Source organism: Ranitomeya variabilis, chromosome 5 (assembly GCF_051348905.1).
Source record: "Ranitomeya variabilis isolate aRanVar5 chromosome 5, aRanVar5.hap1, whole genome shotgun sequence".
Taxonomy (NCBI): domain Eukaryota; kingdom Metazoa; phylum Chordata; class Amphibia; order Anura; family Dendrobatidae; genus Ranitomeya; species Ranitomeya variabilis.
The window spans coordinates 171,902,214-171,920,677 of record NC_135236.1 but is presented as its reverse complement, the minus strand read 5'-3'; the positions used below and the strand labels follow the sequence as shown (position 1 = coordinate 171,920,677).

At 49.1% G+C, this 18,464-nt stretch overlaps 1 protein-coding gene across 1 annotated transcript in view; it reads right to left on the bottom strand.

The window, feature by feature from the left end:
• The window catches only part of ABHD17C (abhydrolase domain containing 17C, depalmitoylase), a 42,694-nt gene extending 25,534 nt beyond the window's left edge, over positions 1-17,160 (bottom strand). The window contains exon 1 of the mRNA XM_077263504.1: positions 16,399-17,160. Within this exon, the coding sequence (XP_077119619.1) occupies positions 16,399-16,943 (545 nt within the window). The 5' untranslated portion in view covers positions 16,944-17,160. The remainder of the gene's footprint in view (positions 1-16,398) is intronic.
• Between the last annotated feature and the right edge of the window lie 1,304 nt (positions 17,161-18,464).

Here is an 18,464-nt window from a genome sequence, read left to right as displayed (position 1 = left end):
AGTCCGGGGAGGAGGGGGCGGAGTTCCGGCCACGCATGCACAGTAGGAAATGGCAGATCCGACAGAGGAAAAAACGTTCCCTTGAACGTTTTTTCGTCACGACGGTCCACAAAAACACGACGCATCCGTTGCAAGACGGATGCGATGTGTGGCCATCCATCGCAATCCGTCGTCAATAAAAGTCTATGGCTAAAAAAAAGCAACCTGCGGGCACATTTGCCGGATCTGTTTTTTAACCATAATGATGGATGGCAAAAAACGGAAATGTGAAAGAGGCCTTAGACTCCCCTGTAACAGGGTTGGTGCCACAGAACTGGAGGATGGATGTGGTATTAATAGGTAAGAAGGTGGATCCGGGCAGCTACCGCCCGGTAAGCCTGACATCAGCAGTGTGCATTTTGAGGGCATTATAATAGAAGACCTGCAGAAATATATTGCAGAGAATATGATAAAGGACAACCAGCATGGATTCATGAAGAATAAGTCGTGTCTAACTAACATGTTGGGTCTCTATGAGGAGATAAGTGCAAATCTGGATGTTGGTAATGCGGCTGATGTGATTTATCTGGACTTTGCAAAGGCATTTAATACAGATTCCACATAACAGCCTTATACTGAAGCTACAGAAGCAAGGACTGGGGGAAACTATATGCAGATGGGTAAGAAATTGGCTAATGACAGGAAACAAAATCATCAAATGATACATTCTCTAAATAGGATATAGTCAGTAGTGGGGTACCGCAGGGATCGGGATCGGTGCTTGGACCGATTCTTTTTAACCTCTTTGTTAATGACCTTGTGGATGGGATTGAGAGTAAAGTGTCAGTCTCTGCCGAAGACACCAAACTATGTAGGATATTAAGATCTGACCTGGACATTACAAAATTGCTAAACAATCTGGATGAGATGACTGAATGGGCAAACACTTGGCAAATGAGGTTTAATGTAGATAAATGTAGCGTAATGCACTTAGGACGGAGTAATCCTATTGCTGCATATACATTAAATGGGAGTATACTCGGGACTACAGAACAGGAGAAGGACTTAGGTATTCCGGTTACAGGTAAGCTGAGCAGCTGTACTCAATGTCAAGCAGCAGCCGCAAAAGCAAACAAGATTTTAGGATGTATAAAAAGAGACAAAATCCCATGATCCCAACGTATTATTACCCCTTTATAAATCACTGGTGAGGCCACATCTAGAATATGGGATCCAGTTTTGGGCTCCACATTTTAAAAAGGATATTCAGAAGTTTATAGTCAGTTCAAAAGGCGGGCAACTAGATTACAAGGAATGAAGGCCCCTCATAAGATGAGAAGTTGGAAACATTGGGCTTGTTTAGCTTGGAAAAAAGACGCCTCAGAGGAGATCTCATTTACATGTATAAATACATATGTGGCCAGTACAGAGGACGGCACATGACTTATTCCTTCCAAAGACCATACTGAGGACTAAGGGCACTCATTACGAGTGGAAGAAAGGCGATTCCGGCAGCTAAATAGAAAAGGGTTCTTTACAGTTAGAGCAGTCAGACTGTGGCATGCCGACCACAGGAGGCAGTAATGGCAGATGCCGACAATTTTTAAAAAGGGCAGGATGATTTCCTTAATACATAACATTGTGGGTTATAACTAAATTAATGACAAGAGTGGTGGAGAAAGGTTGAGCTTTATGGACCTAGGTCTTTTTTTAACCAATAAGGCTGGAGTCACACTAGCGAGTTTTACGGACCTAAGAGCGCAGAAAATACGTCCGTAAAACTCGCCAAACAAACGGCACAATTATTCTCAATGGGTCTGGTCCTATCTGCCGTATATTACGGCGACATATACGGCTTTCTACGGCCGTAGTAAATCGCAGCATGCTGCGTTTGTCAGCGTATTGCGCAAATAATACGCCAATGAAAGTCTATGGTGGCGAGAAAAATACGGATTACACACGGACCAGCAGTGTGACTTGCGAGAAATACGCAGCGGTGTTAGTGACAAGCCGGTAATTCAATTGCCGGCTTTTTGTTTCTCCTTCCCCAACCCGACAGGATATGAGACATGGTTTACATACAGTAAACCATCTCATATTCCCTTTTTTTTGCATATTCCACACTACTAATGTTAGTAGTGTGTATGTGCAAAATGTGGGCGCTGTAGCTGCTAAAATAAAGGGTTAAATGGCGGAAAAAATTAGCGTGGGCTCCCGCGCAATTTTCTCCGCCAGAGTGGTAAAGCCAGTGACTGACGGCAGATATTAATAGCCAGGAGAGGGTCCATGGTTATTGCTCCCCCCCTGGCTACAAACATCTGCCCCCAGCCACCCCAGAAAAGGCACATCTGGAAGATGCGCCTATTCTGGCACTTGGCCACTCTCTTCCCACTCCCGTGTAGCGGTGGGATATGGGGTAATGAAGGGTTAATGCCATCTTGCTATTGTAAGGTGACATTAAGCCAGATTAATAATGGAGAGGCGTCAATTATGACACCTATCCATTATTAATCCAATTGTCTGAAAGGGTTAAAAAACACCCCCACACATTATTAAAAAGTATTTTAATGAAATAAACAAACAGGTTGTTTTAGTATTTTATTGCTCTCTCAATCCATCCGGAACACCCTCGCTTGGCAAAATAATAAACCAACAATATACATACCTTCTGATGTACTGTCAGGTCCCACGAAGTAAATCCATCTGAAGGGGTTAAAACATTTTACAGCCAGGAGCTGCGCTAAAGCACTCGCTCGTGGTTGTAAAAACCCCGGGTACTGAAAGGAAATCAGGGTGATCTGTACTTACATTGAGTTGCGGTGATGCGCCCCCTGCTGGATGTCCTCATGAACTGCAGCCTGGGAACTTTTTCCCACGCTCCAGGTCATATGAGGACATCCACCAGGGGGCGCATCACCGCGACTGAAGGTAACTACAGGTCATTGACCTACATTTCCTTCATTCGCCGGGGCTTACAGGCACGAGCACAGCTGCATTAGCAGGGCTCCTACCTGTAAAATATTTTAACCCCTTCAGATGGATTACCTCGTGGGACCTGACAGTTCATCAGAGGGTATGTATTTTGTGGGTTTATTATTTTGCCAAGCGAGGGTCTTCAAATGGATTGAGAGAGCAATAAAATATTAAAACAACCAGTGTGTTTATTTCATTAAAATACTTTTTAATCGTGTGTGTGTGTGTTTTTTAACCCTTTCAAACAATTGGATTAATAATGGATAGGTGTCATAATTGACGCCTCTCCATTATTAATCTGGCTTAATGTCACCTTACAATAGCAAGGTGGCATTAACCCTTCATTACCCCATATCCCACCGCTACACGGGAGTGGGAAGAGAGTGGCCAAGTGCCAGAATAGGCGCATCTTCCAGATGTGCCTTTTCTGGGGTGGCTGGGGGCAGATGTTTTTAGCCACGGGGGGGGCCAATAACCATGGACCCTCTCCTGGCTATTAATATCTGCCGTCAGTCACTGGCTTTACCACTCTGGTGGAGAAAATTGCGCGGGAGCCCACGCCAATTTTTTCCGCCATTTAACCCTTTATTTTAGCAGCTACAGCGCCCAAATTTTGCACATACACACTACTAACATTAGTAGTGTGGAATATGCAAAAAAAAGGGGATACGAGATGGTTTACTGTATGTAAACCATGTCTCATATCATGTCGGGTTTGTGAAGGAGAAATTAAAAGCCGGCAATTGAATTACCGGCTTTTCACAGATATCGCGCTGAATTAAATATAACTACATATATATATATATATATATATATATATATATATATATATATATATATATATATATATATATATATATATATATATATATATATATATATATATATATATATATATATATATATATATATATATAGGTTTTACCGAACATTTGAGCACATAAATCCATTAGATGTCGGTTTTGCAAGAAAATCTCGCAGTACGGATGCCATACGGATTACATACGGAGGATGCCATGCGCAAAATACGCTGACACACCCTGCCTACGGATGACATATGGATAACTATTTTGGGAACATTTCTCCATATTACGGCCGTAAAAAACAGACCGTATTGTCTTATGCTGAGTGTGACTCCAGCCTAACTGCTACTGGAGTGACAAAAGTTCGGCTTGGTAATTTACGGTAGGTTTGTTCATGTGGCAAATTTTCTGTAGAAATTTATGCAATGTATTTTTCTGGATAGGAGTTGCAGGAAATAATGCGCGGGGCTGCAGGAACAGCCAACTTATATGAATATACTGGATCTTTAATTTAAACAATTCTTAAAGGGAATGAGTCATTGGTTTTTGTGTCTCTGAACGAATGCCACCACCGTTATCTGCTCCCACACGGCAATCCACAAATATGTTGTCTCCTGACTTCCCCTGTACACTTCCAAACATACAGTGCGGGAGCAAATAAAATTGTATTTAAATGAGAGTGTCAGATCCAACAGGTCCCTGTCCTCCCGCTTTAATTGACATGGACGGCACATCCTGCGTCATCACCATAGCAAAACGAGATTCCGCACCTGCGCATAGCACTTTGATCTGCCCTACTGCGGGCACAGCATTAAACATCGCAAATGCCAAGTGACGGCATTCCTGTCCTTACCGGTGGCAGGGTACGGTGGAGCCGGAATGACGTCGTTCGGCACTTGCACAGTGACATTTTATACTCTGCCAGCAGTAGGGCAGAACAAAGTGCGCCTGCAAAATGTCATTTTTCCTTGTGGAGGACAGAGGACGTGTCATTGATGTCAATCAAACCCAGAGGACTGCGATTAGGGGCAGAGAGGGGCACAGATGCCGCAGCGAGGACGCCCATCGGACTGGATCATCCTCATTTAAATACAGCGCAAGAGCAATTAAAATGGTATTTTTGAGACTAGACAGGGGGAGTCGGGAGATTGTAGATATTTGTGGAATGCAGCGAAGGAGCAGATAAAGGTGGTGGCAATTGTGCAGAGACACGAAAACTGGTGACAGGTTCCCTCCAATGTCCAAACTGATTTTACTCCAATAAATGGGGTACAGAACTGACAGGTAAGACCTGACCACCAGTGATAATACCAGGGGCATAGTTAAGTGCAGCCCATCATATTCAGTAATGTGTCTATCATGTGCACTTCTCCCACAGCTGCAAGATACATGAAAAACTCATGAAAAGGCGCACAGACCTTGATGAATTTTGGGCATCTAACAGCAGTGTATCTTTTAAGACTATTGTAAAATTAGGAAGGAAGTACTGATCAGTCAATATTAGAAGAACACATTATGGCCTTATGGCTTCTTTCTAGACAAGAGATCAAGGAATAAAAGGAAAACCAAGGAATATAGTTTGCTTAAAGGAAACTGCCAGCAGGTTTTCACCCACCAAACTATTCATATGCGCATACATCTGCTCCAAAGACAAGTCCAGCAATACCTTCACATGGCCAGTCCGTTCCTCCATTATGGAGAAATCAAAGCTGGAATAGATATGCAAATGAGGCTGAAGTGCTTTTGGGGCGCAGAAGTTCTTCCCAAGCCTCGGTCACTCCAGCTCTACTCCAGCCAAGTGCTGCATTCTGCTGCTTGACGGACAGCTCTTTTGCTGTGTGACTTCGAGCAAAGAAGCTGCCATTAAACAGGAGGAGTGTCACTGGGCTGGGATCAGGCCTCACAATTTAGAAGTATTCAACACATCAAATGGCCGTTTCTATATACAAGTCCACTTGGCTCATAGGAGGTGCCTTGATGGCTCAATTAGATATGCAATTGTATAGGGAATTATTGAGCCCTCTACTGACTTTTGATGTGGTGTCTAGTGACAGATGCTTTTTACCAAAGCCAAGACACACAGCACTTGGGTCCAAAAACCATATAATCTAACAGGAAAACATCTATTAAGAGGGACTTTGTCAGCAGGTCAATTAATAGCACTAATGCTTCAGCCAGGAAGAGAGAAAATAAAATATTGTATCCGTACTCAATCAATAACCTCAGCTATTCATTACATGCAGAAAGCAAAGCATGTGTTTCATCATAACTGGCTGATGGCGAGCAGCATTACTCATGGGTCATTGCGAAAAGCCTCAAGCCCTGACAATAGTATGAAGTATAAAGACCGCCATACACATTACATGGCCTAGCTGCTTAACTGAAGAGAATCATACTTTTCTCTGCAGTTACAAACAAGTGTGCGCACAGCGGCCGACATCTCTGCACCGCCATCTCTATACTGCCGCTGGCATCTCTGCACCGCCATCTCTATACTGCCGCTGGCATCTCTGCACCGCCATCTCTATACTGCCGCTGGCATCTCTGCACCGCCATCTCTATACTGCCGCTGGCATCTCTGCACCGCCATCTCTATACTGCCGCTGGCATCTCTGCACCGCCATCTCTATACTGCCGCTGGCATCTCTGCACCGCCATCTCTATACTGCCGCTGGCATCTCTGCACCGCCATCTCTATACTGCCGCTGGCATCTCTGCACCGCCATCTCTATACTGCCGCTGGCATCTCTGCACCGCCATCTCTATACTGCCGCTGGCATCTCTGCACCGCCATCTCTATACTGCCGCTGGCATCTCTGCGCCGCCATCTCTATACTGCCGCTGGCATCTCTGCGCCGCCATCTCTATACTGCTGCTGGCATCTCTGCACTGCCATCTCTGAGTCGCCATCTCTATACTGCCGCTGTCATCTCTGCACCGCCATCTCTATACTGCCGCTGGCATCTCTGCGCTGGCATCTCTGCGTTGCCATCTCTATACTGCTGCTGGCATCTCTGCACCACAGCCGGCATCTCTGCACCGCCATCTCTATACCGCCGCCGGCATCTCTGCGCCGCCCGCATCTCTGCGCCGCCGCCGGCATCGTTTGCAAGAAGAAAAGAATCAGGCACTGAGATATAACACTCCCGATGCTTCTCTTCCCCCAATATCATTTGTCAGCGAAGAGTTCTTAGACCCTCGTAGACACCACTAAATGTTTGGGTGAAATGGGTGTTCATCGATAGTTGTCCCTTCCGACTCCTCATAAATATGGACGTTGTGCCATCGTTCTTACAAGTGACGCTAATAAAATAAATATGGCCACAAGCAAGGCCAGTGTGGATTGCTCATTTATGGACCTTTCCACAATCCAAGCAAAAAAAACGCCAAAAAAACCCACCCCGAGTGTGCCGTCTGGCTGATAGTTGGCATGAAATAGTCATGTAAAGAGCTCTGCCCCAATACCTCTCAGCAGGGAGTGACAGGCTGCGTGAAGACCATTTTGAGGCCATCCATTTATCAGGAGAGCGGCTATGAAGAGACCCCCGCGCAGAGGTTGGCAATAGAGAATCTTTTATTTCCAGTATTACCACTTGGGACTAAACATGTTCCCAACAAGCCAGGGCCTGCACTACAGATGTCTACAGTGATGGGGAACCAATACCTTATATCCCAAGATCTGCAGCTCAGGAGTGAAGACACAAACCAGGAAAGTCCAAGCTGAGGGTTAAACAATTGTTTTAAGTACCTCCATCATCGCAAGATTTATGGCCTAATACAGACAGGGAAGAGGGGAAACATATAAGGACGCAAGGCCCTTAGATAATAGGGGGCCTACCAAATTAAAAGCAGGACACAAAGGAAACTCTGGGGTAGCAAATGCCCTGTAATTATACGTGAGAGCAGAAAGCCGACATCTTTAGCATCACACAGAGCACTAGGACATCAGAAATACTGCAGAAACTCGGAGTCCGCAGCCTGTTGGCTTCTTAGGACTTCACATGGCCTCAGGCTACCGGAGAGTCTAACAAGCAATGAAGTGTCATCAGCACATAGCCCAACGGAGGGAGACCTGAGCCCACAGCCCTGTCTGCTCCTCTCACCTTACCTGCCCTGAGCCATAACTACCAGGAGCCGCGGTGCCACGCTGCCAGTCACTGGAGGACAGATGCAAAATACAAGATGATATAACAAGCAAAGTAATACGCATGACAAACTTTGTACAAAACGGAAAAAACACTTTATGGTACACTGGATACAAGGAGTCAAAAACAATTATTTAACAGAAGGAAAATCCCAGGATGCATGGTAGGTGGCATGTGTAGCACACCACCCACGTCACATGTAGCGATACAGAGAGGCAGCAGCAGGGTAAATACCAGTCTGGGCCGGAAGAAGGAGATCTCACTTGTGGAGCCCTGCATCCGACTCATCCAAACATAAAAAATACTCCTATTGACAGGAAGCATATACTCCGCCACATGCATGGCCTGCATGTAACCTGTGTTCATGCTCATCTCTTGCAGAATACATTGGTCCCAGTTACATGTGCTGTTCTCGGAGTATGGACACTGCCATGGAACCACGACAGCTCTGAACCCAGCCATATATAAGGAGGATTAGGCCCTTTACATCTATGGGCTTCTGAAGTCTCAGCCCCCAGCCATACATAAGGCCCATTAGGCCCTTTACATCTATGGGCATCTGAAGTCTCTGCCCCCAGCCAAATGTAAGGAGGATTAGGCCCTTTACACCTATGGGCATCTGAAGTCTCTGCCCCCAGCCATATATAAGGAGGATTAGGCCCTTTACATCTATGGGCTTCTGAAGTCTCAGCCCCCAGCCATACATAAGGCCCATTAGGCCCTTTACATCTATGGGCATCTGAAGTCTCTGCCCCCAGCCATATATAAGGAGGATTAGGCCCTTTACACCTATGGGCATCTGAAGTCTCTGCCCCCAGCCATATATAAGGAAGATTAGGCCCTTTACACCTATGGGCATCTAAAGTCTCTGCCCTCAGCCATACATAAGGCCCATTAGGCCCTTTACACCTATGGGCATCTGAAGTCTCTGCCCCCAGCCATATATAAGGAGGATTAGGCCCTTTACACCTATGGGCATCTGAAGTCTCTGCCCCCAGCCATATATAAGGAGGATTAGGCCCTTTACACCTATGGGCATCTGAAGTCTCTGCCCCCAGCCATATATAAGGAGGATTAGGCCCTTTACACCTATGGGCATCTGAAGTCTCTGCCCCCAGCCATATATAAGGAGGATTAGGCCCTTTACACCTATGGGCATCTGAAGTCTCTGCCCCCAGCCATATATAAGGAGGATTAGGCCCTTTACACCTATGGGCATCTGAAGTCTCTGCCCCCAGCCATATATAAGGAGGATTAGGCCCTTTACACCTATGGGCATCTGAAGTCTCTGCCCTCAGCCATACATTAGGCCCATTAGGCCCTTTACACCTGTGGGCATCTGAAGTCTGTATCCACACAGTGCTGATACAGAATGCGCCATCACCTGGCAGGTCGGCAGGTCATACACGGACAGCACAAGAGGAGACATTCTTGGCATTTTCACCGGGACTCCGAGCCAACAGCAAGTTGCAGCAATAGTTGGCAATGGCTCAGCTCTAGGGTTTTATAATCAATAGAAAGAAACGTCATGAATGATGCCCACATTTGACAAGTCATACAGCAGCCAGACACCGGCAACTAGCTGCTATGTCAAGAAGTATTTGGTTTCATTAATTTTGGAGGGAAAAGAAAATGATGCAATGTACAAATCAGGGTGTGTTACAGCCGTTTTTAAAACATGTTTGGTAATTTTTCTTATTAAGATATTTATAATACAGACAATTAGTCATCTTATATTTTTCACACTGGTATCTGGGGCTTTTCTTTAGACTTGTAGTTCTTGTACTTTCAGAAACAGTTTTTCGCATGCCCATTATCAGGCAACACCTCTATAGAGAGCAGACAGCACAGCATCCACCAATCACAAGAGCAGATGTTAGACACTTAACCCCTTAATGACCAGGCCAATTTTTACAATTCTGACCACTGTGCCTTTATGAGGTTATAACTCTGCAACGCTTTAACGGATCCCGGTGATTCTGAGATTATTATTTCATTACATATTGTACTTCATGTTAGTGGTAACATTTCTTTGATATGACTTGCATTTATTAATGAAAAAAAACAAACAGGAATTTGGCAAAAATGTTGAACATTTTGCAATTTTCAAACTTCATTTTTATGCCCTTAAATCAGAGTGTGGTGTCACACGAAATAGTTAATAAAAAACATTTCCCACATGTCTACTTTACATCAGCACAACTTTGGAAACAATTTTTTTTGTTAGGACATTATAAGGGTTAAAAATTGACCAGTGATTTCTCATTATTCCAACAAAATTTACAAAACCATTCTTTTAGGAACCACATTACATATGAAGTGAGTTTGGGAGGACTATATGACAGAAAATACTCAAAAGTGACACCATTCTAAAAACTGCACCCCTCAAGGTGCTCAAAACTACGCTCAAGAAGTTTATTAACCCTTCAGGTGCCTCACGAGAACTAAAGCAATGTGGAAGGAAAAAAAAATGTTCATTTTACTTTTTTTCACAAAAATTTACTTTAGACCCAAACTTTTTTTTTTTTTATTTTCACAGGGGAATCAGGAGAAACTGGACCACAAAATTTGCTGTGCAATTTCTCCTGAGTACACCGATAGCCCGTATGTAGGAGAAAGCCACTGTTTGGGCGCATGGCAGGGCTCAGAAGGGAGGGAGCACTGTTTGACTGATCACAGTGATCAAAATAAACAAATAGGAAAAAATCTATTGTTGCCCGGTACCGGTCGGCAGATCTCGGTGGGCGCACTGCACATGCGCCAGCCATTTGCTTTCAGGAAGATGACGAAGAAGGCCGAGGGATGGAGCCGGAGGGTCCGGGGGACCCCATTTCTCTCTCCTCTGATGTGCTAGATCATATCAGAAGAAATAGAAATGGAAAATCAGACTTTTTTTTTTTGTGCGAACGCGGTGAATAACAGCGTTCACAAGACTGGGGATGGTAAAAATCCTACCCGAATCAAGTTCTCCAGGGTCTCAGCTACCCCCAAGTAGCCGAGACCCCAAAGATTTTCCAATGCTGGGGTGGGTGTGTGTGTGTGTTATATCCTTATTTTCCAGCGGCGTTAAAAAAACGGCACTGAGGAATAAGTACCCTTAATCACGGCCGTTAAAAGGCATACCAACGGTCGTTAAGGGGTTAAACAAAGAAAGAAAGAGTTGGGGGTCTGACCACTCTGGCTAAGTACAAGTGTTGTTTCCTAAAACAATAGGAAGACAACTGTCTAAAAAGCCCCAGTGGCCAGTATGAAAATTACAAGAGATCTATGTATTTTAGTATTTTTAATACACAGATGTGAGAAATAAATAATACATTGCTTAAAAATAACATGTAATGCTTTTAGTCCCATTAAGGCGTCTGGTCACCAGGTATTGCTGTAATATCCCATTTATTATTTATTCTTAACACTAACAAGAAGGAAATGACATATACCTACAGATATACACATTGTCCTCCATCACTGCAGAGTTCTGACTGCCTATTTAGCATAGCAGTACTTAGAGAGCAGCGTGTACATCCGCAGAATAAAACCTTTTCCAATGAAGATACTAGAAATAACAAATCCTTACACAGGCCGGGACCCGACACAAGAAGACACCGGCGTAAATGTGGTCAGCGGGAAATGAGGAGCACAAACCATTCACAAACAGGGAAAGAGGAATACAAGAATACACGCGCTTCCTTCCATGAGAAGCCGAGCACATCCTATTAACGTCATTAAAACAATTACTCATACCTATGGGAGATGAACACAAAGTCATGGGAATGCTGCACAAGCCGAGCTGTGAAACCGATCGCTAGTAATGGCCTGCTGGCATCTCCCGCATATCTGCATAGCCCTAATTACCCATCAGCGGCCGTGGCATCGCCGGGCACGTTATCTCACAGAAGATCGCATTCAGGAATGAAAACAACCGCAGTAAATGTATGATTTTGTCTTGGGTCACATTCAGATGGGGATCTTATGGGTGCACTACAAATACAAGTCCCGACCTGACCCAAACAGTCAGCCCATAGGCATCTGTAAAGTCTATGCCGGCCAGAACATCTGGTCTGTAGCTAAGTATCTCTGTATATGGTGGTGATGAGCTCGGACAGAATGAAGGTGGTCTCTGATCAACTGGGATGAGAAAACCGATCTAAGCAGCCCTATTCTCATCCCGAAAAGAAAGCTGAAAAGCACAATGGCCCCTATGGACAGCTGCTACACCTGCCGATGCGGTTATCTAATGTCTACATTTACTTTAGAGAGGGGGAGTCAGCAGAGATGATGTTTAGCACAAGTAATGTAGACTAGGTAAGCAGGGCGGACTACCGGCCATCTGTGCCCTCATCATATAGTCCCCGGGAGCTGAAGGTCCCATCTCCATGTGTTTCCCCCAGCAGTCAGCTGATCACCCCAAGTGAAAAATGATGATTGGAGCAATCCCCTTCAAATGTGAGGATCTACCAACAAAGCCACAGCACTACAACATTTTTGTACTGATGAACTTAAATTAGGGCATCCCTAGGCCCCTCCGATCTGAGCTTGGCAGCATCTCCTGCCATCAATTTCTACCAAGATAATTCCTTTTACATTACAAAGACTTTCATTACTCTGAAACGTATAATTACACAGTTCTGAGCTTGTCCTCCAAGGAAAAGACTTATAAATCACGAGACAAAAAAAGCTATTTTCCAGAAACAATTACTGGAGTGCCTAGCACGACACAACAAAACAGAATTGGGGACGTCCATGTTTTTCTGGAGCCTGTGTAAAAAGTAGAATGACTGCCCGCACGCCACATCTATGGTAAAGTTACCAATTTACTGGAGCGTGGCCATCTACACCCGGTGATGAGGCAGAACGGGGCATCTCCAGTCTATCAGCAACGTCCCACTGCCACCCCCCACATTATGTGGGCTGCCCCCTCCAGTGGTTTTATGGAAGAGGCGACCCTCTGTCCCAATGTATCCAGTATCTTGTCTATCGGGAGCATCGTGCATGGACTAATTACATTAGTAATCGGCATAATAGCAGCCATCCGAAATGTTGTCACTATAATTACTCCCTTTATAAGGCAGGAATGATTGGCTAACACATAGCATGGTAATGTAGCATGATACCATAAGGTGCCCTGTAGAGGTGAGCGTCAGGTAGGAGTCACCCAAATGAAAAGCATTGGCCACGTGTCCTACAAGCTCTGCTCACCCTGGTTCTGGTCAACAGAACTCAAAAACAGTGGCCAGAATAGAGAAGGGACACTAGGTGTGAATGAGGCCAGCAATAAACCAAATAGTATAACCAGGAAGCGAGCAGTGCCACCCACGGGTCTACACACGAGATGTAACCACCCTGGCGACAAGACAACTACAGGGGTGGGGGTCACCCTGACAACCACTGGACTAGTGAGCCTGTGACCAGCCATGATGGGGCCAATGAAAGGGCTGAGAAAAAGATACAAACCAGAAACCACCCAAAAAGCAGTGAGTGACCTAGAGCACCATGGCAACATGCAAGGGAGGAGAGGACTATGGTGACACGACAAGCCCAGGGTCAGAGGTTTCTACAGCACTCCCTGGTCCGGTGCAGAGTGTGACCTGTGGTTACAGGTAGCACATGGTCTGAGGACCCCCAATAACCCATGGTCAGGTGCGGAATGTGACCGATAGTGACAAGTACTACAAAATAGTGTAGGTTGGAGACAGCGTGGCATCAGTGCCGAACAATTCCTGTAGTCACCAATACTGGAAGCCCCATGTGGCCTGTGAGGACATGACTTTTACAGGGTCTTCCTTAAGCCCCTTAGTTGACACATATGACGACATGATCACCATCCTCTCCTCGATGCAGCCCCTGATGACATTACTGGAGGGTGACCCCAATCCTCCCCGGGGCAGCCCCTGATGACACTCCTGAAGGGTGACCCCCATCCTCCCCGGGGCAGCCCCTGATGACATTACTGGAGGGTGACCCCCATCCTCCCCGGGGCAGCCCCTGATGACATTACTGGAGGGTGACCCCCATCCTCCCCGGGGCAGCCCCTGATGACATTACTGGAGGGTGACCCCCATCCTCCCCGGGGCAGCCCCTGATGACATTACTGGAGGGTGACCCCCATCCTCCCCGGGGCAGCCCCTGATGACATTACTGGAGGGTGACCCCCATCCTCCCCGGGGCAGCCCCTGATGACATTACTGGAGGGTGACCCCCATCCTCCCCGGGGCAGCCCCTGATGACATTACTGGAGGGTGACCCCCATCCTCCCCGGGGCAGCCCCTGATGACTCTCCTGCAGGGTGACCCCATCCTCCCCGGCAGCCCCTGATGACTCTCCTGCAGGGTGACCCCATCCTCCCCGGGCAGCCCCTGATGACTCTCCTGCAGGGTGACCCCCATCCTCCCCGGGCAGCCCCTGATGACTCCTGCAGGGTGACCCCATCCTCCCCGGGCAGCCCCTGATGACTCTCCTGCAGGGTGACCCCCATCCTCCCCGGCAGCCCCTGATGACATTACTGCAGGGTGACCCCATCCTCCCCGGCAGCCCCTGATGACTCTCCTGCAGGGTGACCCCATCCTCCCCGGCAGCCCCTGATGACTCTCCTGCAGGGTGACCCCATCCTCCCAGGCAGCCCCTGATGACTCTCCTGCAGGGTGACCCCATCCTCCCCGGCAGCCCCTGATGACTCTCCTGCAGGGTGACCCCATCCTCCCCGGCAGCCCCTGACGACACTCCTGCAGGGTGACCCCATCCTCCCCGGCAGCCCCTGATGACTCTCCTGCAGGGTGACCTCATCCTCCCCTGGTGACTCTCCTGGAGGGTGACACCCATCCTCCCCGGCAGCCCCTGATGACTCTCCTGCAGGGTGACCCCATCCTCCCCGGCAGCCCCTGATGACACTCCTGCAGGGTGACCCCATCCTCCCCGGCAGCCCCTGATGACTCTCCTGCAGGGTGACCCCATCCTCCCCGGGCAGCCCCTGATGACTCTCCTGCAGGGTGACCCCCATCATCCCCGGCAGCCCCTGATGACATTACTGCAGGGTGACCCCATCCTCCCCGGCAGCCCCTGATGACTCTCCTGCAGGGTGACCCCATCCTCCCCGGGCAGTCCCTGATGACATTACTGCAGGGTGACCCTATCCTCCCCTGATGACTCTCCTGCAGGGTGACCCCCATCCTCCCCGGCAGCCCCTGATGACTCTCCTGCAGGGTGACCCCATCCTCCCCGGCAGCCCCTGATGACTCTCCTGCAGGGTGACCCCATCCTCCCAGGCAGCCCCTGATGACTCTCCTGCAGGGTGACCCCATCCTCCCAGGCAGCCCCTGATGACTCTCCTGCAGGGTGACCCCATCCTCCCCGGCAGCCCCTGATGACTCTCCTGCAGGGTGACCCCATCCTCCCCGGCAGCCCCTGATGACACTCCTGCAGGGTGACCCCATCCTCCCCGGCAGCCCCTGATGACTCTCCTGCAGGGTGACCTCATCCTCCCCTGGTGACTCTCCTGGAGGGTGACACCCATCCTCCCCGGCAGCCCCTGATGACTCTCCTGCAGGGTGACCCCATCCTCCCCGGCAGCCCCTGATGACACTCCTGCAGGGTGACCCCATCCTCCCCGGCAGCCCCTGATGACTCTCCTGCAGGGTGACCCCATCCTCCCCGGGCAGCCCCTGATGACTCTCCTGCAGGGTGACCCCATCCTCCCCGGCAGCCCCTGATGACTCTCCTGCAGGGTGACCCCATCCTCCCCGGCAGCCCCTGATGACTCTCCTGCAGGGTGACCCCATCCTCCCCGGGCAGCCCCTGATGACTCTCCTGCAGGGTGACCCCATCCTCCCTGGGCAGCCCCTGGTGACTCTCCTGGAGGGTGACACCCATCCTCCCCGGCAGCCCCTGATGACTCTCCTGCAGGGTGACCCCATCCTCCCCGGCAGCCCCTGATGACACTCCTGCAGGGTGACCCCATCCTCCCCGGCAGCCCCTGATGACTCTCCTGCAGGGTGACCCCATCCTCCCCGGCAGCCCCTGATGACTCTCCTGCAGGGTGACCCCATCCTCCCCGGGCAGCCCCTGATGACTCTCCTGCAGGGTGACCTCATCCTCCCCTGGTGACTCTCCTGGAGGGTGACCCCATCCTCCCCGGCAGCCCCTGATCACTCTCCTGCAGGGTGACCCCCATCCTCCCCGGGCAGCCCCTGATCACTCTCCTGCAGGGTGACCCCATCCTCCCTGGGCAGCCCCTGATGACTCTCCTGCAGGGTGACCCCATCCTCCCCGGCAGCCCCTGATGACTCTCCTGCAGGGTGACCCCATCCTCCCCGGGGCAGCCCCTGATCACTCTCCTGCAGGGTGACCCCATCCTCCCTGGGCAGCCCCTGATGACTCTCCTGCAGGGTGACCCCATCCTCCCTGGGCAGCCCCTGATGACTCTCCTGCAGGGTGACCCCATCCTCCCTGGGCAGCCCCTGATGACTCCTGCAGGGTGACCCCATCCCCCCCGGGCAGACCGTACGTACCGTGTCCGGAGCGCATGCCAGGCCGCCTCGATGTCCGCGTACAGGTTCTTCTCGCTGGGCTTGCCGCTGCTCACGCCGTAGCCGGAGTAGTCGTAGGAGAAGACGTTGCAGTTGATCCGGGAGCCCAGGCCGATGTAGAAGCTGCACATCTGGCCCAGGTCCACCGCGTTCCCGTGAGAGAAGAGCAGCGTGTACCGGCTCCCGGGGGCGCAGCGCACGAACATGCAGCCCAGGCAGCTGCCCCGCTCCGTCCTCCAGCGGAACACCTCCACCGCGTCCAGCTCCCGCTGCGAGTACTGCCAGTCCGCCCTCTCCGTCAGGTGCAGGCTGCACGGCGGCTGGGGACAGGCCGCAGGCTCGCTCTGCTCGTCCCCCTGCGCACAGGCCTGGCCCGGGGTCACCTCTGCCTCCCGCACCGTGTACGTGGGCTCCGGGGGCAGGAAGGCCAGCTTGGCAGCGATCCGGCTCGGGCATGGCGGGCAGCAGAAGAGCCAGCAGAGCTCCCCCAGAGAGAAGCCGTTCATCCTCGGTCCCTGCTCTGGCATTGGGGCGACCCGGGCCTGCGGGTGGAAAGCTACTACCTGAGGACGGAGCAGCGATGGCCGGCCCCTGCCCTGATCTCCCGGGCCTGCAGCGCCTAGTCACCGGCGGCTAGCGGCTCATCTGATTGCTACTCGCGCCCGGCCTAGCAGCTGCTTCCGGGAGAGTACACGGAACACCGAGGCCGAGGAGCGACGGAGGAGTGCTGCCCCCTAGCACGGCGGAGAGGCAGTGCAGGCAGGGCATAATATCATCGCTACTAAGGAGGGGCAGGACGTGTGGACCAATGTACACCAATAACACCAGTATGCACCAATATACCCAGTGTAATAAGCCAGTATGCACCAATATACCCAGTGTAATAAGCCAGTATGCACCAATATACCCAGTGTAAACCAGTGTGGACCAATATACCCAGTGTAATACGCCAGTATGCACCAATATACCCAGTGTAATAAGCCAGTATGCACCAATATACCCAGTGTAATAAGCCAGTATGCACCAATATACCCAGTGTAATAAGCCAGTATGCACCAATATACCCAGTGTAATAAGCCAGTATGCACCAATATACCCAGTGTAATAAGCCAGTATGCACCAATATACCCAGTGTAAACCAGTATGCACCAATATACCCAGTGTACACCAGTATGCACCTATATACCCAGTGTAATACGCCAGTATGCACCAATATACCCAGTGTAATACGCCAGTATGCACCAATATACCCAGTGTAATACGCCAGTATGCACCAATATACCCAGTGTAATACGCCAGTATGCACCTATATACCCAGTGTAATAAGCCAGTATGCACCAATATACCCAGTGTAATACGCCAGTATGCACCAATATACCCAGTGTAATACGCCAGTATGCACCAATATACCCAGTGTAATAAGCCAGTATGCACCAATATACCAAGTGTAAACCAGTGTGGACCAATGTATCCAGTGTAAACCAGTATGCACCAATATACCCAGTGTAAACCAGTATGCACCAATATACCCAGTGTACACCAGTATGCACCTATATACCCAGTGTAAACCAGTATGCACCAATATACCCAGTGTACACCAGTATGCACCTATATACCCAGTGTAATACGCCAGTATGCACCAATATACCCAGTGTAAGCCAGTATGCACCAATGTATCCAGTGTAATACGCCAGTATGCACCAATATACCCAGTGTAATAAGCCAGTATGCACCAATATACCAAGTGTAAACCAGTGTGGACCAATGTACACCAGTGTAAACCAGTATGCACCAATGTATCCAGTGTAAACCAGTGTGGACCAATATACCCAGTGTAAACCAGTATGCACCAATATACCCAGTGTAAACCAGTATGCACCAATATACCCAGTGTAATAAGCCAGTATGCACCAATATACCCAGTGTAATAAGCCAGTATGCACCAATATACCCAGTGTAAACCAGTGTGGACCAATGTACACCAGTGTAAACCAGTGTGGACCAATATATCCAGTGTAAACCAGTATGCACCAATATACCCAGTGTAA